The following is a 25,000-nucleotide window of genomic DNA, read 5'->3' as shown; positions in this document are numbered from 1 at the left end:
CTCTCTCTCACACACACACACACACACACACACACACACACACACACACACACACACCTCATGCTTCTAATTTAGCATAGTACTCACTGCTTTATATAATCCTGGAGTCTACCCTTACATCACCGCTTCTCAAAGGACTCAGAGTTTTCTTAGTTCTCTCTCTCTCTCTCTCTCTCTCTCTCTCTCTCTCTTGATTTTCTTTCCATTTTCATGTTGTTGTTGTTCTTCTTCTTTATATGGTGGTGGTGGTGATTGTTATTATTATTATTATTATTATTATTATTACTCTTATTATTTATTATTAGATTGGATGATGGATGGATTATTATTATTATTATTATTATTATTATTATTATTATTACTCATTATTTATTATTAGATTGGATGATGGATGGATTATTACTATTATTATTATTATTATTATATTTACTACTACTACTACTGCAACTACTACTACTGCTACTACTACTACTACAACAACTACTACTACTACTGCTACTACTACTGCTACTACTACTACTGCTACTACTACTACTACTACTACAACTACTACTATTGCTACTGCTACTACTACTACCACCACCACCACCACCATCACTATTACTACTTTTGCTGCTACTACTAACTACTACTACTACCACTACTACCACTATTATTATTATTATTATTATTATTATTACTAGACGAATTTACCAGCTTAAGTGAGGCTGCCTAAAAGAGTCTGAATAAACCCCTTCAAGACGATTGCTTGTCGACTAGTCCTTGTAAACCCCAGACGATTTTAGTCAGCTTGAGAGAGAGAGATTAAAGCTATCTCCAGTACCGTGATTTTTTATTCATATTATTGCCACCGACAGACGATTTCATTCAGATTAATCCCAGTAATCCGATGGCGTATTTTTTTCTGTAATCCTGTAATCTCCAGGCGATTTTATTCAGCTTAGGGGGGATTTTTTCGAAGTGGAGGGGTTAGATACAGTATTAATCCCTTCAAGACGGTTTTCCAGAGCTGAATAAAATCGTCTGGAAATATCAAGATGGGAAAAAAGCCCACTAGATTGAAAAAGAGGTTATTCTTGTATATTGGTGAGAGCGTCGCGTGCTTAGGCCCTTATTTTTATTTCTATCACCAGACGATTTTATTCAGCTCAAAAAAGACACAGAAACAAAGAGGTGAAAGTATTATTATCTGATTTATTTATTTATTTACTTTTTTACAGCACTTTTATTTTCATTTTTTTACCATATATATCGTGAGTTTTTTTTTATTTTTTTTTATTTTTTTGGACATATATGGTTGTTAGATTATAAGTGAGGTTGTTTACTTGAGTGCCCCTTTTAATGTGTTTCTCCCCCTTCCCCGTTTTCTCTATCCCGTTTTCCTTTGACCGTCTTATTCCTCTCTCTCTCTCTCTCTCCATATTGCTCATCCATCCCCTCTTTCCTTCCTCCCCTACCGATTTTTTTCCCATCGCTTTCCCCTTTTCTTGTTCTTCCCCTTTTTCCTTATTTCCTCCCTTTCTCTCCCTTCCCCACCACCTGTACCCTTTATCCCTTCTCCCTTCTGTTACCCCTATTCCTCCCTTCCTTTCTCCCTTCTTCTCTTACCCTTTGTTCTTCCTTCCATCCCTCATTCCGTCTGCACATTTCCTTCTCTCCTCATTCCCCTTTCCCTCCCTTTCTGGCACCAATTCCCTTTTCCTTGTCCCCCTTTCTCCCTTTCCTTCTCTCCTCTTTCCCCTTACCTCCCTTTCCCCCTTTCTTCCTTTCCTTCTCTCCTTTTTGCCCTTTCCTCTCCTTCCTGCACCCTTCCCTTTCCCTCTTTCTTACTTTCCTTCTTTCCTCTTCTCCCTTCCTCCCTTTCCAACACCCTTCTCTTTCCCATATCCTCCTTTCTCCCTTTCCTCCCTTATCCTACACCTTTTCCTCCCCCATCCCCCTTTCTTCCTTTCCTGCTTTCCTCTTTCCCCCTTTTCCTCCCTTTCTTTCACCCTTTCTCTTTCCCCTGCCCTCGTTTCTCCCTTTCCTATACCTTTTCCTCCCCAATCCTACACCTGTTCCTCCCCAATCCTACACCTGTTCCTCCCCAATCCTACACCTGTTCCTCCCCAATCCTACACCTATTCCCCCCCAATCCTACACCTATATCCTCCCCAATCCTACACCTATTCCTCCCCAATCCTACACCTGTTCCTCCCCAATCCTACACCTGTTCCTCCCCAATCCTACACCTATTCCTCCCCAATCCTACACCTGTTCTTCCCCAATCCTACACCTGTTCCTCCCCAATCCTACACCTATTCCTCCCCAATCCTACACCTATTCCTCCCCAATCCTACACCTGTTCCTCCCCAATCCTACACCTGTTCCTCCCTATTCTACACCTGTTCCTCCCTATTCTACACCTGTTCCTCCCTATTCTACACCTGTTCCTCCCTATTCTACACCTATTCCTACCCAATCCTACACCTATTCCTACCCAATCCTACACCTGTTCCTCCCTATTCTACACCTGTTCCTCCCTATTCTACACCTTTTCTTTCCCCATCCTACACCTATTCCTCCCCAATCCTACACCTATTCCTCCCCCATCCTACACCTATTCCTCCCCATCCTACACCTTTTCCTCCCCAATCCCCCCTTTCTCCCCACCAAACCCCAAACAGTCCGATTATGAGAATGTCGACGGGCACCCCCACCATCCCCCACCGCCGCCGCCGCCGCCACAACAGCAGCAGGCAACAGCACCCAAGCAGCCGCCCTTCCTCCTCGGCCGCCCCCGCTCCGCCACCGCCACCGCCGCCCCCGCTCACGCCCACGATAGCTCCGACTCCGACTTCGACACGCCCAGGCCACTCTACGCCCACTCGAACAGGGTGAGTGGGTGGAGAGGGGAGTAGGCATAGATAGGATTGATTTGTGGTTGTCTTTTTTTTTCTTGGTTTTTGAAGGATTGGTTTCTCCCTTCCCTCTCTCTCCCTTCTCCCTTTTTCGTCGTTCCCCCCTCCCTGTTCTTTCCCTCTCTTCCCTCTCCAGCCTTTCTTCTCCCCCCCTGTCCCCTCCCTCTCTCCCCTCCAACCTTTCTTCCTCCTCTCTCTCCCTCTCACTCGAAGAGGGTGAGTGAGATGGTGAAGAAAGTGTAAGATTTCTTTGGGAATTATTAGTCTCTCTCTCTCTCTCTCTCTCTCTCTCTCTCTCTCTCTCTCTCTCTCTCTCCACTCACTTGATGTAGTGCTGTCTACTTCGTCCTTCACCTATATCATTCTTTTTCTGTCTGTCCTTCTCTCTTCCTACTTCTCTCATCTTTCCTGTCGCATTGTATTACTCTTCTTTCCTTTTCAGGTGGCTTTTCATTGAGTGACAAGCCTAATGATTTCCTCTAAGCCGGGAAACCATTTACAACGCTGGGTGGTAACCATATAACCAACCCACACATGTTCCCTACGTGTCAACAAGTGAATTGGCGGAGGGTTAGTGCCCCTCCTCGTAAAACAACTAATTCAAATACAAACGGCCACCCCTTATGGGACTATGGCGTCTGGCTATAGGTAGATAGATAGATAGATTTCTGTTTTTTAGATCCGTATTTCACTGTTTTTAAGTCCATATTATAGATCCGTATTTCAGTGTTTTTCAGAGCCTTGTTGGTATTAATATTTCAGATCCGTATTTCTAAGTATTCCAGATCCGTATTTCAGTGTTTTTGAGATTCGTATTAATTGTTTTCAGATCCCTATTTCAGATCCGTATTTCTGTGTTTTCAGATCTCTATTTGTGTTTCTCCGATCCGTATTTCATTGTTTTTCAGATCCGTATTAATTGTTTTCCATATTTGTGTTCTACAGATCCTTATTTCAGCGTTTTTCAAATCCAAATTACAGATCCATGTGTTTTTCAGATGCGCATTACGGATCCGTATTTCAGTGTTTTGCAGATCCGTATTTCAATGTTTTTCAGATGCACATTACAGATCCGTATTTTAGTTTCTTCAGATCCGTGTTACAGACCCGTATTTCAGTGTTTTTCAGATCCGTGTTACAGATCCGTATTTCAGTGTTTTGCAGAGTCTTATTACAGATTCGTATTTTTGTGTTTTAATGTCCTTGGAGCGTGACAACTCTCTAATTACGTGGGGGGAAGGGAACGACCCAATTAGGCTGTTTTGGTAGCCTGTTTGTGTAATTAACGAGCCAGAGACGTCAGGTGGGGGGGGGGAAGAGGGCGGCTTGTATTCCTAGCTAATTAAGGTCAAGACGGGGCTAACAAGGGCTAACGACCTAACTACCTTACCTTGTTTAATTGCCTTGTTATGGTGATTAAGGTATGAGAATCTGAAGTAATTATGGTCTGGGTAATAGACGGTGCTAACAGGGGCTAACGAGCTAACTATCTTACCTTGTTAATTGCCTCGTTATCGTGGTTAGGGTAGGATGTGATGATTCTAACAAGGGCTAACGACCTAACTACCTTACCTTCTTAATTGCCTTGTTATCGAGGTCATTAGGGCAGGAGACAGCTCTGACAAAGGCTAACGACCCAACTACCTCCTTAATTGCCTTATCGTGGTGGTTAGGGTAAGATGTATGGTGGTATTTGAATGATTTAAATGACACAGAAGACGACAATAAGGTGTAATAAACAAAATAAATCGCTAAGGAAGAGGTGTTTGGAAGCTTCCTAACACCTTTTCCTTTGCCGATTTATTTTTAGACTTAGTACAAAGCTTAACTACCCAACTACCTTACCTTCTTAATTGCCTTCTTATTATTGTTATTATTATTATTGTTGTTGTTATTATTATTTTATTATTATTATTATTATTATTATTATTTTGATAACTTAGGATTTATAAACAGATCTCGACACCTTTTGACTTCATATGACACCCTTTGACTTCACATGACACCCTTTGACTTCACGTGACACCCTTTGACTTCACGTGACACCCTTTGACTTCACATGACACCCTTTGACTTCACATGACACCCTTTGACTTCACATGACACCCTTTTGACTTCACATGGCACCCTTTGACATCACATGACACCCTTTGACTTCACATAACACCCTTTTGACTTCACATAACACCCTTTTGACTTCACATAACACCCTTTGACTTCACATGACACCCTTTGACTTCACATGACACCCTTTGGAGGGATTGCAAGCGTTCGTATTATATTCTTGAGTGCGATTTACTTCGAAGGATTACAGGCTTTATTTGGAGGGATTACATTCGTTCGTATTATATTCTTGAGTGCGATTTATTCCATTTATTTTGTTTTACAGACGATTTTATTCTGCTTTGGAGGGATTTTCGAACTGGAGGGGTTATATTAGCCTTCATTAACCCCTTCAGCCCATTGACCTATTATACATTCTGCTATGGTTACCACCCGTCGATTTTCAGCTATGGAGAGTTCAGACTGGAGGGGTTGGATATAGTCATTGTTAACCCCTTCATTATTAAAGTTTCGTGAGCTGAATAAAATCGTCTGAAGCTGTCGAGACGTATATATATTTTTTGTGTCAGGTAGATGGAGGGGTTTGACTCATGAGGAAGAGTTGAAATCATAAACCTTTAATTGGGAGAGGGAAGGCGGACCCCTAATTTTGATGGGCATTTATGGATGGAGAGCGAGAGACTAACGAGGAGAGTGTATGCGAGTGAGGTGGAGGGGTGAAGAAGGAAGGGCAGGCCGAGGATGACATGGAGGGATGGAGTGGAGAGGTATATGAGAAAGGGGGGGTGTGAGGTGGAGGGGAAAGAGGGAAAGGTAGGCCGAGGATGAGATGGAGAGATGGAGTGGAGAGGTATATGAGAGGGGTGTGTGAGGTGGAGGGGGAAGAGGGAAGGTTAGGCCGAGGATGAGATGGAGGGGTGGAGTGGAGAGGTATATGAGAGGGGTGTGTGAGGTGGAGGGGAAAGAGGGAAGAGGAGGCCGAGGATGAGATGGAAGGGTGGAGTGGAGAGGTATCTGAGAGTGTGGGGTGTGAGGTGGAGGGGAAAGAGGGAAGGGGAGGCCGAGGATGAGATGGAAGGATGGAGTGGAGAGGTATATGAAAGATGGGTGTGTGTGTGAGCTGGGAGCAGGGCAGTGAAATGGCGTTGGACAGGGCGACATGGAGGCGATTTGTTTGTGGCCACCCTTTACGGGATTGAGGCGTCTGGCAATAGATACATGGAAAGCGTATGGGTATAAGATAGATGTACCTGCGTCCCGCGATACACGGTAGCGACGATAGAAGCCAGACACAATCTACAATAATCGCGTGTTTTAGCAGTAATCGTATAGCTCTTTGGTCTTGCCTTCCCTTCGTAAAGTAAATATATGGACGTAAGAAGCACCCTTAAGAGTAAATAAAATGGCCCTGAAATAGAGAGTAAAATATATATACAGTAAAATAAAAAAAAGTTAATTCTGACGCTAAAGAGAGTAAATAAAATCGCTTAGAGATAGACAGAGTAAAGTATGAAAGAGACATAATTCTGATCCCTAATTTTTGTAGTGCCATGTCTTTATTGTACTTCATTCATTCTGCTGCCAAGACATTTTATTTGTGCGAGCGAGCGAAGCGAGCAAGAATACTGTCCTTCAGCTGAAATTTGGTGTGTAAAGTTCTTGCCCCATATGTCTTTAGAATTACCTGCATGAGGAGCACCAGTTATTATTATTATTATTATTATTATTATTATTATTATTGTTGTTGTTGTTGTTGTTATTGTTACAATTATCATTATCTATTATTATGATTATTATTATTATTATTGTTATTATTATTATTATTATGATTATTGTTATTATTATTATTATTGGACCAGTCGTGGCTTTTCATACCTTTTTGAAATGGAATTTGCCTTCCAAGAGTACCAAACTTTTTTTTTTTCCTAAAGAGCCAAATATAACAAAAAAAAAAAAAAAACGCTAGACAAGAAAAGAGCACTATTTCTTTTTCTTTTTGTTTTGTTTTGTTTTTTGGCTGTTTGGGCAGTCATAGGAAATCATACCTTTTTGAAACTCATAAAAATTGCCTCCAAGTTGTACCAGTCACCCCCCCCTCCCAACAAAAAGGTGGAAAGCCCCCCCCCCCCAAATCCAAACCTTCGTCACTCAGACACGTTTCTTACCTGTAGTGTGTGTGTGCTGTTTGTTTTTTGATTAAGCGTAGGGAGATTATTTTACGTAAGAGGGTTTGTGAATATCTCGCTAACTCTGCGCCTTCTTCCCCCTCTCCTATCCTCCTCCTTTCCTTACCTATCCTTTCTTTGATTATTTTCACCTATTCCTTCTTCACCTGTCATCTCAACACCTGATCTTCACCTCGTCTTCATATCCTCTCTCTGTCCTACCTCATTTCGCACCTCTGTTCCCCACCTTGTGTTTCTTTCCTCTTCTCTCCTCTATCTTCCTCCCTTCTTCCCTTCCTTTCCTCTCCTCCTCTCCCCTCTTCTCTCCTCTCTTTCTCCCTCCTCTTCTCTCTTTCTCCCTCCTCTCCTCTTCCTTCTCTCTTACTTCTCCCATCCCATTTTATTTTTCCGTTCTCATATCTTTCTCATTTATCTCTTCTCCGTTCCTGATTTCTCTCTCTCTCTCTCTCTCTCTCTCTCTCTCTCTCTCTCTCTCTCTCTCTCTCTCTCTCTCTCTCTCTCTCATTTTTTTGCATGCATATTTTGGCTTTCTCATTTACTATTTAATATTTTTTGGCCATACTTTTTCTTCCCTTTTCATCCTCTCACCCCTATCCCTCATCCTCATCCCCTATCCCTCATCCTCATCCCCTATCCCTCATCCTCATCCCCTATCCCTCATCCTCATCCCCTATCCCTCATCCTCATCCCCTATCCCTCATCCTCATCCCCTGTCCCTCATCCTCATCCCCTGTCCCTCATCCTCATCCCCTATCCCTCATCCTCATCCCCTATCCCTCATCCTCATCCCCTATCCCTCATCCTCATCCCCTATCCCTCATCCTCATCCCCTATCCCTCATCCTCATCCCCTATCCCTCATCCTCATCCCCTATCCCTCATCCTCATCCCCTATCCCTCATCCTCATCCCCCATCCTTTATCCCCTCATCCTGGCGTCATCCTTGCTTGCATATGTCCTTCCCTAATACCTATTCCCTGATCCTCACTCCCTCTCTTCCCTATCCTCTCCCTTGTTTTTCTCTGCTTACTTTTCTCTCTCCGTCTTTTATTTTCTTGCTCCTCATCCTCCCCTGCCCCTTATCCCTCTCTCTCCCCATCTAATCCTCCTCTACTTATTCTCCCTTTCCCAAATATCTCCCTTTTCCCTGCCTCCCATCCCTTCCTATCTTTCTTTCCGGCTTCCTGTTTGCGTTTTTCGTCCTTCCTTCCTCCCTAACTATCCCCCATCCCCTCCGTCCACTCCTTCCAATCCCTGCTACCTAATCCCATATCCTATACTCTGTCCCTGCTCCCTAATCCCCTATCTTTGCCCCTAATCCCCTATCTTTGATCCCTGATCCCCTGTCTTTGCCCCCTAATCCCCTATTTTGCCCCCTAATCCCCTGTCTTTGCCCCTAATCCCCTATTTTGCCCCCTGATCCCCTTTCTTTGCCCCTAATCCCCTGTCTTTGCTCCTTAATCCCCTGTCATTGCTCCCTAATCCCCTGTCATTGCTCCCTAATCCCCTGTCATTGCTCCCTAATCCCCTGTCATTGCTCCCTAATCCCCTGTCTTTGCCCCTAATCCCCTATCTTTGCTTCCTAATCCTCTGTCTTTGCTCCCTAATCCCCTGTCATTGCTCCCTAATCCCCTGTCATTGCTCCCTAATCCCCTGTCTTTGCCCTCTAATCCCCTATCTTTGCCCCCTAATCCCTATCCTGCATGCCTTTTGCTTATCCTCTCTTCTTCTCCCCATCCCAATCTTCTCCCCATTCTCTCCCTCTCCTCCCTAATTCCACTGTCTCTGCTATACCCTATCCCCTGCCATCTTCTCCCCATCCCCTGCTATCTATTCCCCTGCTCCCCTATCCCACACCCTGTCCTCCTGCTATCTGCTCTTATTCCCTCCTGTCTCCTTCCTATTTCCTGCTGTCTGCTTTCCATTCCCTGCTGTCTGTTCCCCTGCTCCCTTATCCCACACCCTGTCCCCCTGCTGTCTAACCCTATCCCCTGCTGTCTGTTCCCCTGCTCCCTTATCCCTTATCCCACACCCTGTCCCCTGCTATCCACCCTACCCCCTGCTGTCTACTCCCCTGCTCCCTTATCCCTTATCCCACACCCTTGCCCCTGCTATCCACCCTATCCCCTGCTGTCTCTTCCCTTGGTCCCTTATCCCTTATCCCACCCTATCCCCTGCTATCCACCCCTATCCTCGCCCCCCACAGATGTACAGCACGATATCTTTCAAGCCTGTCAAGAGCAGAAGGACGTCAAAGATGAAGGACCCCCACGTCTACGAGAACACGGTGCATCGCTACGAGAACCTCAAGGAACGCTACCACACCATGCGAGAGCGAGACCGAGAACGGCACTTGAGAGAACGAGACAAGGAGCTGAAGGATCGAGAGCACAGGGAGCGGGATGTGAAGGATCGGGACCACAGAGAGCGAGACGTGAGGGATCGAGACCACAGAGAGCGAGACGTCAAGGACAGAGACCACAGAGAACGAGACCAGAGAGAGAGGGAGGTCAGAGATCGAGACTTCAGGGATTTTCGAGACCGGGATTACAGGGAGAGACAGTCCAGAGATAGGGACCACCACCACCACCATCATCACCACCGCAAGGGCGATACCATACGAGACCGCAGCGAGACTATGCGAGACCGGAACGCCCTGACCCTGCCCCGGCGTCCTCGTGCGTCCTCGGCGTACGCGAAGATGGGGGGGGCGAGGACAGAGGACTCGTCTCCGGATTCTGATGGGGAGCAGAGACCAAGATCACTCGAGCTGAGAGAGACTAAACCAAAGGTGAGTCACGCTTTGTCTCTCTGCTTCTAACCCTTCCCCCCTCTCCCCCTTCCCTCTCCCGTCCCTCCTGCATCTCTCCCTCCCTCCTCCATACCTCCCTGCATAACTCCTCCTTCCCTCCCTGCATCTCCTCAATATCTACTGCATCTGGCATTCTTTTCAGCGGCCTTGCTTTGGTATCCCCTGCCATCTTGCATCGCTCTATATAGTTATCGTGTTAAATAGACTCATTGCTTTTATATAAACACAGCATCACTCCTCGCTCCTGCCTTGTCTCAAATGCTTCGCCTTCTCATTTTCATCTGATTTGTGTGATAATTCTTTGGCTAATGACCAAAACTAATCCACATAAACACACTCTAATCCACACCAAAAACGCTTACCATGTCAAATTAAGGGACCATATTTTCCCTCGCTGAGAATTTGTCATACTGTCTCGCGATTTGTCTTGCCTCTCACCCATCAGCGTTCTCTTGTATGCTCCTGATTCAAACTATGTCGAGATTACACATTTTTAAGTAACATACGAAAGGGAGTTAAGGTGTAGTATGCAAAATAAATCGCTTAAAGAAAAGTGGCACGAAATCTCCTGTGCTACCTAGAAATAGACCAAATTTTCTGACCAATCTCCTCCCTCGGAATAGTACTTTTTATTCTTTATGTAATTCTCAGCAGCACTTTATAATTACAGTACATTATTATACTACATACTTTACATCTTCCTACTTCATATTACATACAGTACAGCACAGTTTAGAACCACTACACACCACCATGTACAAACCACACACCGCTTTGTGCAAACACACAAGCACGTTTACTTAGGCTTGCTGCTACGGCTTCTGTGTTTTTGTATTTCATCGCAAAAAGAAAAAAAAATCATAAACACCATAATCAGTGGCTGAGTGATCACATTTTCGTCTCTACCGTCTGTTTTTTTTTTTTTTTTTTTTTTTTTTTTTTTTTTCAGACTCCCATTTCCCTCTTTTTTTTCAAACTTTTTTTCCTCTTCCTTTTCTGTTTTCATTTTTTTTCCTTGTCGTAGTGATAATTTTTTTTTTTTTTTAATATATCAATCTCATCGTTTTGTACGTTTTTGGTTTTTCATTTTCCCTGACAGTCATACACAATAAGACCTGTTCTCTCTCTCTCTCTCTCTCTCTCTCTCTCTCTCTCTCTCACACACACACACACACACACACACACACACACACACACACACACACACACACACACCGTATTCTTCCGCTCTCATCCCGTTTTACACTCACATACACACACTCACCCCGTTTTCTTCCGTTCTCATCCCGTTTTCATTTAGTTTCGTGCCATAGCGATACGTAAACTCATGTAAATAACCCATAGCTTTTGACTAACGTGTTCCAATGCCTTTAACCCCACAGTCGCATGTGATATTGTCGCACTATAAAAAATAATAAATAAACTAACACCATTGATAACGTCGGTGATAAAAAAAAAAGCGTTGCTTCAATTATCGACCTGTTTATGAGATTGTATGTGTGTGTTCGTTGTTTCATGAGTGTTTTTATTGTGTTTGTTTATACACCTGCATCTTGTTTGTTTTGCTGGTGGAGTTAGGTGTTTAGTAAGGCTAGTGATAATAGTTTTAAAGATAAGTTATAGTAATTGGGTTAGATTTTAGACTGTATTTGTAACTGTGGATATACTTAGTTATTTTAGGCTAGATTTAGAGATAAATATATAGATCTAGAGAAAGGCTATATGTTTTTGGTCTTTTTTTTTCATTATGTTGGGTCCTGTTGTACTCTACACACACACACACACACACACACACACACGTGATTTTCTGTGTTCCTTGTATTTTTCTGGTGGTGTAGGGTTCACACACACACACACACACACACACACACGAAAGACTATTTGTTCCCCATATATTTGTTGTCATAAAAGGGTTGACCTTCCGATAACGCATTTGCGATTTCATTCTCCCTGTCTCCAATCTATTTCCTTACCTTACGATAGATATACGACCTAGAGGAGATAGATAAATTGTTCTACCCTCTTCTGCTTAGAGATTAGCCTTATCTGAGGGAAATTGTCTGGCTGAGATAGGAATAAGCAAAGAAATACCTCACCTGATTGAAAAGGTATATTCTTAATTACAGGTCTTGAGGTATACCTGTTGTTGTTGTTGTTATTATTATTATTATTATTATTATTATTATTATCATCGGTGTTATTAGCGTTATTATTATTGTTGTTATTATTATTATTATTATATTATTACTGTTATTATTATGAACGGTATTATTAGCGTTATTATTATTGTTATTATTCTTATTATTATTCTTATTATTGTTATTATTATTATCATGGTTGGCAGGGTATTATTATTATTACTATTATTATTATTATTGTTTATTATCATCATCATCGTCATTGTCTGCAGGATGCTATTATTACTATTATTATTATCATTGTCTGCCGGGTATTATTATTATTATTATTATTATTATTATTATTATTATTATTATTATTCCAACAGCCCATACTAAATTAAAACACGCAGTATGCACATGAATTAACAGCATGCAATGAGTATGAAGGATGTGAGGTGCATGCTGTGACAATCATGTGGTTTTGTCTTAAGATTAGAATTATAGTGTCTAGTGAACAGTGTCATTCTAGTGTACTGTATACCTAACCTGTGTATTCCAGTGTATCCTAAGGTGTATTGTGTATTGATGTCTGTATTGATGTTATTTAAAGGTAATTGATGTACTTACCTTACAGATTTAGCGTTGATGTGGTGCCTACACGTGGTGGCGCTATGCACTTTAGGTGGAGCAGCTGCGGCGTCCACTCAGGAGCCAAACCCCCTATTTCCCTGCGCCTCACCTTGGGAAGGACACAGGTCTGACCCTGGTGAGGCGCTGTCTACCACAAGGGGTCGCCGGATTCCTACGTGGTGTATGTACTGTACTGCACCTGTAGGACGGCCCCACGGAAGTAGTTGCTTACTTGTGGTCGATGGGTCTGGTCATCCATAGAGTCTGGGGTTAAGCAGCATCAACATAGATATTTATTTCTAGTGTACATTTATTAGTGTAGGTATTAGGTGTGTCAGAAGGGACTGTTTTATTCCTGTGTATTTTATTCTGAGTTTTATTTGGCAGGTTATGAGGACTTAAGTGTGTGTGTGTGTGTGTGTGTGTTTGGGGTGGATGTCAGGTGTTTTTTTAGTGACGTTAAGTATTATGAATTATTATGGCGGTTTTTTAGGCATTTGATGTTAACGTGGAATTTGATGGTGAAAAATCAGTTTGGTTCAGTTGACAAATATTATTATTATTGGTTTTCTTTTCATTATTATTATTATTATTATTATTATTATTATTAATATTATTATTGTTGGTACTATTATTATAGTGTTTTTTTTACTACTACTACTACTACTACTACTACTACAACTAACTACTACCACTACTACTAACTACTACTACTGTTATTATTGTAGTGTTATTATGATTATTATTATAAGTGTTTTCATTATTATTATTATTATTATTATTATTATTATTATGTGTATCTTTAACCAATATTCCCAAGGACACCCAACTCTCTATCTTATTGTTTGATACACCTTTACGCCTTGAGGCAGAGACAATACCCTTTTTGCCTCGATGGTGTGGTGTTGTGGTGTTAGTATTGCAGTGTGTGGTGTTAGGCATGGTGTTGATGGTGTCTTGTGGTGGTGGTTGTGCTGTGTGGTGATGGTGGTGGTAGTTTTTGTGGTGGTGATGGTGGTAGAGGTGGTGATGGTAGTGGTGGTGATAGTTTTTGTGGTGATGGTGGTGGTTGTTGTGATTGTGTGTGTGTGTGTGTGTGTGTGTGTGTGTGTCATCGCTATCAGAAGCTGGCCGGATGTTGTTGTAAATGTCGACTTATCTGTTTCTTTGTTGGCAGGATGTCGATACAAAGATTAAATTACATATATTTTTGTGGTTTTAAGTAATTTTTAAGAAACCATTTTGTGATTTATTTTTCATGATAATATTTCTGTTGTTTTTCTCAAGTCTTAGTATTGTTATTGGGTTATTTATTTGTTGTTATGTTTTTTTCTCTTCGACAAGGGGAGCATGTTTTCACCTTGTTTGTTTGTTAGTTTGTTTGTTAGCAGGATTACTCAAAAACTAAAAGAGAGATTTGGACCAAATTTGGTGGGTAGATAGCCCATGTCCCAGGGAACAATCGATTAACTTTTGGGACCGGTCCGGATCGTATTACAGATTCTGGATCCGGAAAACACTTTATGCGAAACCCTAATCAGTGATGAGAAAACCTGACCCATTACGAAGAGTGGTTTGGAAATTACGCTGCCCTTGTCGGAGAGATGTGCTCCACTGAGTGCCCCTCTTGTCATTTTTTTATGTTTTTATTTTCATTTTTTTCTTATTTATGTTAATTGGATTCGAACCAGCGCTTGCAACTGTAAAACAATTAACTCTAAGCCCTTGGCCACCCCGTTTGGGATACATGGCGTCTGGCAATGAATGAATGAATGAATGAAGTGTTAATTGGATGAGTTTGCGTTCGAGGGTTGGTTAGGGTTTATTGCTCACATAATGCCACTCAGGGTCGGGAGAGGGTGGTCACCGTCGCCTTAAATGTCAGGACTGAGTAGCCTAGCCCGGGCCCTTGCTCTCCTGGTGGGGTAAAAATGGGATAGTAGGTAAATAGGTAGACATAGATAGATAGGTCGATAGATAGAGAGATAAGATATTTTTACTGTTGTATGGGTGTAGGTAGACTGAAAGATAGATACATAGGTAGATAGATAGATAGATAGGTTTTTTATTATGGTGTATTGTGAAGATTTTGCTTTGGATAGGACTGAAATAGATAGATAGATCTACCAGAAGGCCCGCCGACATGTCGTAAAAATACCCCCGCTAATACCAATACACCAGTCCTGTATGAGACAGCCCTAGCATGTATTCAGTATGGACCGTGGGTGTTAGCGCCGAAGTGGTGACATGTAGAGGTGTGCGGTACGTAGAAGGACTACTGGGCCTTGATAGCAGGCTGTGAAGCCTATGCCCAGAGTTGGTCACATAAAAAAAAAAAAAAAAAAAAAAAAAGGTAGACTGACAGAGAGATACACAGCTTGATAGATAGATAGATGGATAGGTGTTTATTACGCTTCATATGGAGGGATTTTTGCTTTTAAAATTGATCTAGGTTTGATGTCTTTTGAGATGTGTAAAAATGATTATGTGGGGTATTTTACTAGGCTTGCTGTTTTGATTCTGTGTGTGTGTGTGTGTGTGTGTGTGTGTGTGTGTGTGTGTGGGGTATTTTACTAGGCGTGTTGTTTTGACTCTCTCTCTCTCTCTCTCTCTCTCTCTCTCTGTTCACCTGTTCATACCTACCTCTATTGTTTCAGGTGTGTATTGATCCTTATATTAATTAACCCCTTCAGTACGATGCCTTTTTCTTTTCTTTTTTTATGTAAGAAAATTGCTGCCTTCGAAAAATTCTTCATTTGAGTAATTCCCAAAAAAGATAACACAGGATTTTATTCATTTATTCTTTCATTCATTTTATTTTTTATTTATTTTCATTCATTTTATTTACTTTATTCTTTGTTTCATGATTTTATATATTTATTTGTTTATTCATTTATTTTATTTTTTCTTTCATTTTATTCATTTGTTTTATTTGTTATTTACATATTTGTTTAGTCATTCATTCATTTTATTTATTGGTTTCATTCATTTTATTTATATATTTATTCACTTATTTATTTATTTATTTATTTCATTTTGTTTATTATTTATTCATTTGTTTTATTTTTATTACCTTCATGTGACTTTTTTTTGTAATTCTGTTGTGCGTCTTCCACTCCATTTTTATTCTATTTATTTATTTTTATTATTACGTTCATGTTACCTTTTTTGTGTGATTTTTTTTATGCGTCTTCCACCCCCGTTTTTTTCTGTTTTCGGAAGAGCACCTGTATTGAAGAGGTGAAAAGGTGGCTGTGGTTTGTATTGCCGTGTGGGGAAGGATTGGTACTATGTGTGTGTGTGGTTGTGGTGGTGGTGGTGGTGGTGGTGGTGTGTGTGTGTGTGTGTGTGTGTGTGTGTGTGTGTGTGTGTGTGTGTGTGTGTGCGGGTGTAGATGGGTGTGGGTGTGTTGTAGAGGTGGTGGTGATGGTGGTAGAAGTAGTAATGGTGGTGGTGGTAGTAGAAGTAGTTGTAGTGGTAGTAGTGATAGTTGTGGTAGTAGTAACAGCAGCAGCAAGCCAGTAGTAGTAGTAGTAGTAGTAGTGCAGCTCGGTGATGGGTGTACAGTAATCGATTACAATATAACGTACACATGAGCGTTTAGTTCAAGTAGCTGTGGGCGTGTATGTAAGTCCCTGGTGGGCGTGGCTGAGTGAGGTGCCCCGCCCACAGGTGAAGTGCGTGCCCCTGAGCCCCACCCACTACCAGCAGCCGCCCACGCCCGACCACCCCCCGCCCTCTGCCCGCCAGGCCCAGATCTCCATACAGGCCAAGATACAGCCACCTCGACACCCTGTGAGTACCAGAAAAGCAGCAAATATCACGCCCATTTTTACCGCCCTGGCTGTCAAAAATCACGCCCAACCCGCCCATATACCCTGCACTTGCCGCCCAATATCACGCCCAACCCGCCCATATACCCTGCATTTGCCGCCCAATATCACGCCCAACCCGCCCATATACCCTGCATTTGCCGCCCAATATCACGCCCAACCCGCCCATATACCCTGCACTTGCCGCCCAATATCACGCCCAACCCGCCCATACACCCTGCACTGGCTGCCAAACTCCCGCCCAGTTCACCCGCACATGCCGCTCAAAATCCCGCCCAGCACACCCGCACATCGCCCAAAGTCCCGCCCAGCACACATGTTGCCCGAAATCCCGCCCAACCCACCTGCAGTTCTGCCCAATATCTCGCCCAGTACACCCGCAGTGCCGCCCAAATTCCCGCCCAGCCCACCTACGATGCCGCCCAAATTCCCGCCAAGTCCACCTGCAATGCTGCCCCAAATCCCGCCCAGTCCACCTGCAATGCTACCCAAAATCCCGCCCAGCACAACTTCACATGCCGCCCAAAGTCCCACCGAACCCGCCCATATCACTAGCATTGAGTGTCAGAATCCCGCCCAACCTGCCCACATCACCTGCCCACATCACCTGCCCAGGCTGCCCGAAATCCCGCCCAACTCACCTGTGCACGCCGCCCATCCCGCCCAAATGACCTACACACGCTGGCCAAAACGCTGCCCAGCCCGTTCTTTAGTGTAGCGCTAGTTGATCAAAAGGCCGCCCAACCCACCGCCCACCCCCGCCCACCCCCGCCCATGTATCCTTCGCACGCCGCCCAAATTCACGCCCAACCTAGCTACACCCTGCTACACCCATCTCCGCTCAAACCCATCCAACCCAGGACCCCCCCCCCTCCCTCTCGACTGACTTTTTCTCGTGCACTTAAGCCCCCCCACCCACACCCCCACCCCCACCCACCCACCCACTCCTAGCACGCCAAGCCACCTCAAAACTCAGCCATTTTCTCCATTGTTGTTCAGAGGCATGTAGATCCGACAATAGCGTGTTATGTCACTGTGTACGTGTTTTCTGTGGCTGTGTACGTGTTTTCTGTGGCTGTGTACGTGTTTTCTGAGGCTGTGTACGTGTTTTCTGTGGCTGTGTACGTGTTTTCTGTGGCTGTGTACGTGTTTTCTGTTGCTGTGTACGTGTTTTCTGTGGCCGTGTACTTATTTTCTGTGGCTGTGTATGTGTTTTCTGTGGCTGTGTATGTGTTTTCTGTGGCTGTGTACGTGTTTTCTGTGGCTGTGTACGTGTTTTCTGTGGCTGTGTATGTGTTTTGTGACTACGTGGTTTCAGTGATTACGTGGTTTCTGTCACTGTACGTGTTTTGTGACTGTGTACGTGGTTTCTTTGACTGTGTACGTGTTTTCTGTGGCTGTGTACGTGTTTCCGTCGCTGTACGTGAATTAGAACCGACGCATAACAAAGCATGACTAGTGTGTGCGTAATATTAACACCTTCACTATGGTGTCGCACTTATCCATTTCATTCTCCATACTGTAAGACGATTTTCAGCTTAAAAAATTCCCTCACACTGAAAGGATTATTGAAGGCTGCATCTAACCCCCTGAAGTTGAGAAATCCCTCGCAATCTAAAAATAAATAAAAATATAAATAATAATCAGGTGGCAACTAAAGAGAAATATCTATACTCGCACAGAAGGGGTTAAGTTAAGGTACAGTATGACTCAGAATATTGGTGCTTTTCGTGTGCTGTGTTGTGCTAAGTTTGTGCTTCTTGGTGCTTAGAGAAGGCTGCTGCTTGCTTTGTGTTGTGTGCTGTTTAATGTGGTTAGTGTGTTAGTTTTTATCACTGTGTTTGTTAGTTATTACCTTTGTTTATGTTATTTGTCTTCACCTCATCCCCCCGTCCAATCAACTGACTCATCACCTGTATGGATTATTCTCACCAGCTCTCTTACCTGTCTCACCTTTACCTCCCCCTTACCAACCCTCCCCTCATCATTTTCTCCCCATTTACCGTACCTCACCCCCACCCCTCATATACTCCTCCATACCCCTCACCCCTTACCCCTCATCTTTCCCCACACTCCCCTCTCCCTCCCCCACACACCTTACCTGTTCCTAATCTCACTATGCTGTTACCTCACCGTATTGTCACCTCTCAATTGACACCTTCACCATTCACGATCACGACTTACACACACACACACACACACACACACACACACACTTCCCAACCCCACCAGTCAGACCACGCCCACACCTCACCGCCACACACACCTGAGCCCTTGTTAACAGGTGAGGCAACACACCTTCCCCCCACCTCACCTGCCACCTGTGTAAATATTCTCACCTTGCTTGTTATTGTCACCCCCTAAACCTACAGCCACACCCTCCCCCTCGCCCCCACCCCCACCCCCACTCTCACCCTATCACCCACACACTTCCATCATCACCCACACCCTACCACCCACACTCATACACCCTTTCCACATCCTTACCCCGACACCCTTCCTTATACGCACCCTTCCTCACCTACTCATTATCACCCTCATAACCAGTCACTCACACCCTTACCCTGGCTTCCTCACTCATACCTACACCCTACTACTCTCACCCTGACCAAGCCCTACTGCCATCACCCTCATCTTAACCTATACATTTTCTGTCACTAACTCCCTGCCTCCCTCACCTTCACCCTATTATTCTCACCCTCACCTGCACCCAAGCATCTTCGGTTTCACCCTTACCCATAGACATCCGCCCTCACCCACACCCACACCATACATCCCTCATCCACACACCCATACTTACCCTCACATCCACACACCCTTACTCGCCCTCACACCCACGCCCACAACCCACCCACCCACACCCACACTTCCACACACCCTCACCCTCTCTCACATACACCCCAATTCTGTGTTTTCTCCTTCCCCTACCTTTCTTATGTCGTTGTGTTTGTTCCACGTGTGTTTATGATCTCAGGTGAGTTTGTACCTGTGTGTGTGTTTTTGTGTGTTTATTTTGTGTTGTGTAGTGATGTTTATATGAGGTGGTAATGTTTAGATGTTTTTTTAATTCTAACTCGGTGCTGTGTTTAGTACCAAGATGTATGTTTTGATGGTTCGTGATGTGATGTTGATGTTAGGTCGTGTTTTGTTTGTTCGGATGTTTATATTCGTACCTCGGTTTTGTGTTTATTACAGAGATGTTTGTTGAACTGCCTTTATGCTGTGTTTTTTTGGCCTGATTATGTTATTCTTCAGATGTTGATATTTCCACATCGACGTTGTGTTTATTACCGGGATGTTTATTGATCTATGAGGTGTTTATTTATCTGCCTTCGTGTTGTGTTTCTTGGCGTGATGTTTATATGGTTTGAATACTCAGATGTTTATTCCCCTACCCTGGTGTTTTATTCTCAGATGTTTACCACACCCAGGCGATGTGTAGGTAGGTGCTGACTTGCTGTTACTGATGTTTAGATGTGTATGATCCAGATGTTTATTTCAGGCAAGGTCATGATGTTTATGGAGATGTTTATTCTTTTTTTTTTCCCATCGTGTTGTGTATTTTATCAGGTGTTTTTCCCACTCAGGCGTTGTGTAAGTATTGATATCTGTTTTTAGTATGTTTAAATGTTTAGATGTTTGTGCCATGTTTACCCCTTCAGTACAATGACCTCCAATCGTCCCCCGGATGCCAAGAATTAATGTTTAAACACTGAATTACTAGAGGGTTAGCGCAGATGTTTATGATGTATGTTTATTATGTTTATTTCTTACTGGTAAAGCATATACGTATCGATGTTTTTGGGGGGTCACGATTTTTTTTTTATTTTTTTGTTTTTTTTGCGTCCAGGAGCTTAATGAGTTTTTATTTTGGGCTGTATATTGAAATTTACTGTTTCCATTATTCATTTATTTATTGATTGTGTTTTTAAAATGTGTGTTCGTTTTTATTTGTGTTTATTTATGCTTTTTTTTGTGACGAGTGTTTTTCTGTTGTGTTTATTCATAGTTATTTTTGCTGTTCCGATGTTTATTCTACTTTGGCGTTATGAACCTACGATTTTTTGAAAGATCGTGTGTTTACAAGAATATTTAGTTTGTTTTATATGATGTTTTCTTTATGTTTAGTTTGATGTTTATTCGTTTTCTTCTGAGATGTAATAGCTCGGTGTTTTTTTTTTTTCGTGTGTTTACAAGAATGTTCATAGTGTTTACTGGGGACGTTTATTCCTGATGTTTATTTCAGATGTTTCATTTACAAGGGTGTTTTGAAGGTATGAAGTTTTTGTTGATGGGTTCGTGTGTTTACAAAAAATATTACTTTGTTTAATATAGAGATGTTTATACTTGATGTTTATTGGAGATGTTTTTTTTTTTAAGGTTTGATCTGAGTTGTTACGGTTAGTTTTTTTGTTTTAATGTTTATAAGTCGTGTGATGGAAGGGGTTAATGCTGAAATGTTGATGGTGGTGTGTGTGTGTGTGTGTGTGTGTGTGTGTGTGTGTGTGTGTGTGTGTGAGAGAGAGAGAGAGAGAGAGAGAGAGAGAGGGAAATTAGTTGTGAGAAATTAGTGGTGGATGAGTGTGTGTGTGTGTGTGTGTGTGTGTGTGTGTGTGTGTGTGTGTGTGTGTGTCTGTCTGTCTGTCTGTCTGTATGTATGTATGTATGTATTAGATAGATGGATACCTAAAACAATAAGTAGGTATCATCGTTAATAGTGTAGTTAGAGTCAAAGGGTACTATGAAGAGAGGTTAGTATATGGGGTGGTGGTGGTCAGGTGGTTAGAGGAGTGGCCTGCTGTGTGAAAGGACGCGAGTTCGAGCCCAGGCAAGGATGGGGGAAGAGTATGTAGTGAAATTCGTGGGAGCAGACTTCCACAACCCCCCCCCCTCCCGACATGTCAAAGATAGATAGATAGACAAGTAGGTAGATGGATACATACATACATAGACACCTACCTACTTACACACATACATAAATACCCACATACATACATACATACATAGAGATAGGTAGATAGATGCATGGATAGAGAGAGAGAAAAAGAGAGAACGAGGACAGTTAATAGGGAATAATAATAGGTAAAAGAAATTAGTAGTATGAGAGGTTGAGATGAGAGAGAGAGAGAAAAGAGAGAGAGGGCAGAGTAACTTCCCCGCCAGTATCAGTTACCACGCCACTCAAAATGTTTCTTTGTACGTGAGAGAGAGAGAGAGAGAGAGAGAGAGAGAGAGAGAATGTTAGTGCGTTTGAGGTAATATGATGCTGAGAATTGTACAAGGATTTTTTGTTCAGCAGTGAGAGAGAGAGAGACAGAGACAGACAGACAGACAGAGTGATGTTGTGAGTGTGTGAGTGAATTATGTGTAATGGTAGAGAAATGTGTGTGTGTGTGTGTGTGAGAGAGAGAGAGAGAGAGAGAGAGAGAATAGTGAAAGCCACAACCCTAACTGTCTCTGTGTACGTGATTTGTGAGCGACGTTTTTAGTGTGTGTGTTTTATTGTACACATGTAAGTTTTTTGTCCTGGGTGTGTACGTGTGTGCGCGTATGTGCGTCTAGCTGGTTGTGTGTGGATGAGAAGGGAAGGAGGGGATAGAAAAAGGAAAAGAGACCAAACGAAAAGAAATATATAATAGCCAGAAGCGGTGCCAAGACACAGCAAACCCGTCCCCGGCAGTCATTTAAATGCTGACGTATAAACAAAACGGATATCTAGTCAAGGGTCACATATCAGATTTGGAGTGAATCGGGTGAAAATTGACGATTTTATGTCCATTGGAAATTTGAGGCCCCACCCACCTGACATTGACCCCCCTACCGCTGACTGGGGGGTGACCTCCCTGATATAATGAGGCATGTTATAGGATGCAGAGTTGAAAGATGCACCTTTAGGTTTTGGTTTCACGTCGATATGACGAAATTGAAAGGATTATGGCGAAAACACGATATCTTCCTTTTTTTTTTTTTTTTTTTAATGGCCTACAGCTTGGGTCTTGGCCCAGTTTGGCCCAAAATTTAATCAGGTGATCAGAAGGTCATAGTCCATCATCCCTGTAATTTTAGTCAAAGTCGCACCTGTAGTTTTCGCTTAAAGTTGTTAACAGATAGACAAACAAAAAACTCCTCTGGGATGGCGACGGGTAATAAATGGGAAAAGAAACGTAAGAGATAATAGAGGGAAGAAGAGGAAGAGCAAGGAGGAGAGGAGGAAGGGGAGAGAGAGAAAAAAAAATAATGGAGGAAAGAAGAGAGAAAAAGGAAGGAAGCAAGGGAAGAGAAAGAAGGGAGAAAAAGGAAGGAAAGGAGGAGGAAGAGGAGAGAGAAAAAAGAAAAAAGGGGCAGAAAGAAGAGAGAAAAAGGAAGGAAGGAAAAGAGGAAGAATGAAGAGGGATGGGAAGGGGGGATTGTAGAAAAGAGGAAAGATGATGAGAGAAAAGGAAAAGAGAGGAAGAAAGAAAGGAAAGGGAAGGGAAAGAAAGGAAAGGAAAGGGAAAGAAAGGAAAGGGAAGGGAAAGAAAGGAAAGGAAAGAGATTGGAAGGGAAGGGATGGGAGTAAAATGAAGAAGAAAAAGATGGAATGGAAGATTGAGAGAAAAGAAATAGATAAATGAAAGGACTGAAGGAGTGATAGATAAAGAGAACATAGAAGGGAAGGCAGAGAAGAGAAGAGGAGAGAGAGAGAGAGATACTAAAGACAAAAGGAATAGAGTGAAAAAGAGAATTGGCTTAGTAAGTGGGTAGGTAGGAAAAATAAAGAGGAAAAGAGAGAAGGGACGAATGGTGGAGAGAGAGAAAGAGAGAGAGAGAGAGAGAGAGAGAGAGACATAAATTAGTGCCAGTTATATTGGGTGGGTCTAGTAAATCTCTCTCTCTCTCTCTCTCTCTCTCTCTCTCTCTCTCTCTCTCTCTCTCTCTCTCTCCCTCTCTCTTTCTCTCTCTCTCTCTCTCCCTCTCTCTTTCTCTCTCTCTCTCTCCTTGTCACCCTATTCCTGCCTTTTTTTTTTTTTTTTTTTTTTTTTTAAACTACTCCGTCACCCTCCGTACTTTCTCCCTTTTTTTCCCCCTTTCCCCCCATCCCTTCCCATATTTTCCTTCTCATCATTCCCCTCCTCTCCCCCTCTCACCTTCCTCCCTCCCCTTTCCCCTCCCTCCCTCCCCCCATCCCCGTTCCTCTCCCTACAGTCTCCCTCTTTCCTCTCCTGCCCTACCCTTTCCTCAGTGTCCTGTACACCCCTCCCCTCCCCTCCCTCCCCTCCCCTCCCTCCCTTCTTTACTCCCCCCTCCCTCTGTCTCTCTTCACGCCCTCATTAACTGAGCTGGCTTTATCTCAGTCTTGCGTTCCTGTCTCTCTCTCTCTCACTTTTTCTCTAGCTCTGTCCTACTTCAGCCTCTCTCTCTCTCTCTCTCTCTCTCTCTCTCTCTCTCACTTTTTCTCTAGCTCTGTCCTACTTCAGCCTCTCTCTCTCTCTCTCTCTCTCTCTCTCTCTCTCTCTCTCTCTCTCTCTCTCTCTCACCTATTCTCTAGCTGACTGTCCTACTTCAGTTTCTCTCTCTCTCTCTCTCTTTTACTTTTTCTCTAGCTGACTGTCCTACTTCATCCTCTCTCTCTCTCTCTCTCTCTCTTTTACTTTTTCTCTAGCTGACTGTCCTACTTCATCCTCTCTCTCTCTCTCTCTCTCTCTCTCTCTCTCTCTCTCTCTCTCTCTCTCTCTCTCTCTCTCTCTCTCTCTCTCTCTAGTGTTGTGTTTCCTCTTTGTTTCTTTTTTTTTTTTCAATATTTTACTTAAACGTGTCATATTTCTTCGCCTCTTCTCTCCCGTCAGTCTAATTCCTCTTAATATTTCGTTTTTTTTCCCTCTTATTTTCGTTCAGTGACTTTTTTTTTCGTCTCGTGTTTTTTTTTATATTTTCGTCCATTTCGTAATTCATTGTTTGTTCAGATTTTTTCCGTCTGTTTGTCCTTGTGTTTTTCTTTGTTGTTTTTGTTGTTTTTTATTTGTTTATTTTATTTTAGCGACACACTTTTTTTTTAGTTGTCTTTTTCTTTTTTTGTAATGGGTTCTTTCCTTTATATTTTTCGTTTTCATGTTTTAATTCTTCATCACAGTTCATTTATTTATTTACGTGTGTGTGTGTGTGTGTGTGTGTGTGTGTGTGTGTTATATCTTAGGAAATGATGGGTAGTGAAAGTATTGCATAGGAAATAAGTTGAAAGAAGGCTCAGACATTAAAGAGAGAGAGAGAAGAGAGAGAGAGAGAGAGAGAAACCACTGTTGTAAGGGAGGGAAAAAATATAGAGGGAGGGGAAAGGAATGAGGGGAAGGAAATGTGATCATGACTAAATGGACATTATTTAAGGGGAAAGAATGAAGAGGGGAAGCAGATAGGGGAGAGGGGAGGTAGAAAGGGGAGATGGGAAGAGGGGAGAGGAGAAGGAGGTAGGGAAGAGTGGA

The 25,000-nt window shown here is 42.8% G+C and overlaps 2 protein-coding genes across 2 annotated transcripts in view; both read left to right on the top strand.

The window, feature by feature from the left end:
* The window catches only part of LOC145391845 (uncharacterized), a 225,188-nt gene that overhangs the window by 104,799 nt on the left and 95,389 nt on the right, over positions 1 to 25,000 (top strand). Inside the window, exons 10-12 of the mRNA XM_080266333.1 lie at positions 2,667 to 2,876; positions 9,356 to 9,940; positions 16,309 to 16,506. Coding sequence (XP_080122459.1) covers positions 2,667 to 2,876; positions 9,356 to 9,940; positions 16,309 to 16,506 — 993 coding nt within the window. The remainder of the gene's footprint in view (positions 1 to 2,666; positions 2,877 to 9,355; positions 9,941 to 16,308; positions 16,507 to 25,000) is intronic.
* The window catches only part of LOC145391818 (uncharacterized), an 8,791-nt gene continuing 3,432 nt past the window's right edge, over positions 19,642 to 25,000 (top strand). The window contains exons 1-4 of the mRNA XM_080266307.1: positions 19,642 to 19,676; positions 20,791 to 20,818; positions 21,752 to 21,788; positions 23,027 to 23,046. Of these exons, the coding sequence (XP_080122433.1) occupies positions 19,642 to 19,676; positions 20,791 to 20,818; positions 21,752 to 21,788; positions 23,027 to 23,046 (120 nt within the window). The remainder of the gene's footprint in view (positions 19,677 to 20,790; positions 20,819 to 21,751; positions 21,789 to 23,026; positions 23,047 to 25,000) is intronic.

The sequence above is a fragment of the Coenobita brevimanus genome, chromosome 20 (assembly GCF_032717465.1).
Source record: "Coenobita brevimanus isolate Jiangsu-jjx chromosome 20, ASM3271746v2, whole genome shotgun sequence".
Lineage (NCBI taxonomy): Eukaryota > Metazoa > Arthropoda > Malacostraca > Decapoda > Coenobitidae > Coenobita > Coenobita brevimanus.
This window is presented reverse-complemented; position numbering and strand designations above follow the sequence as displayed.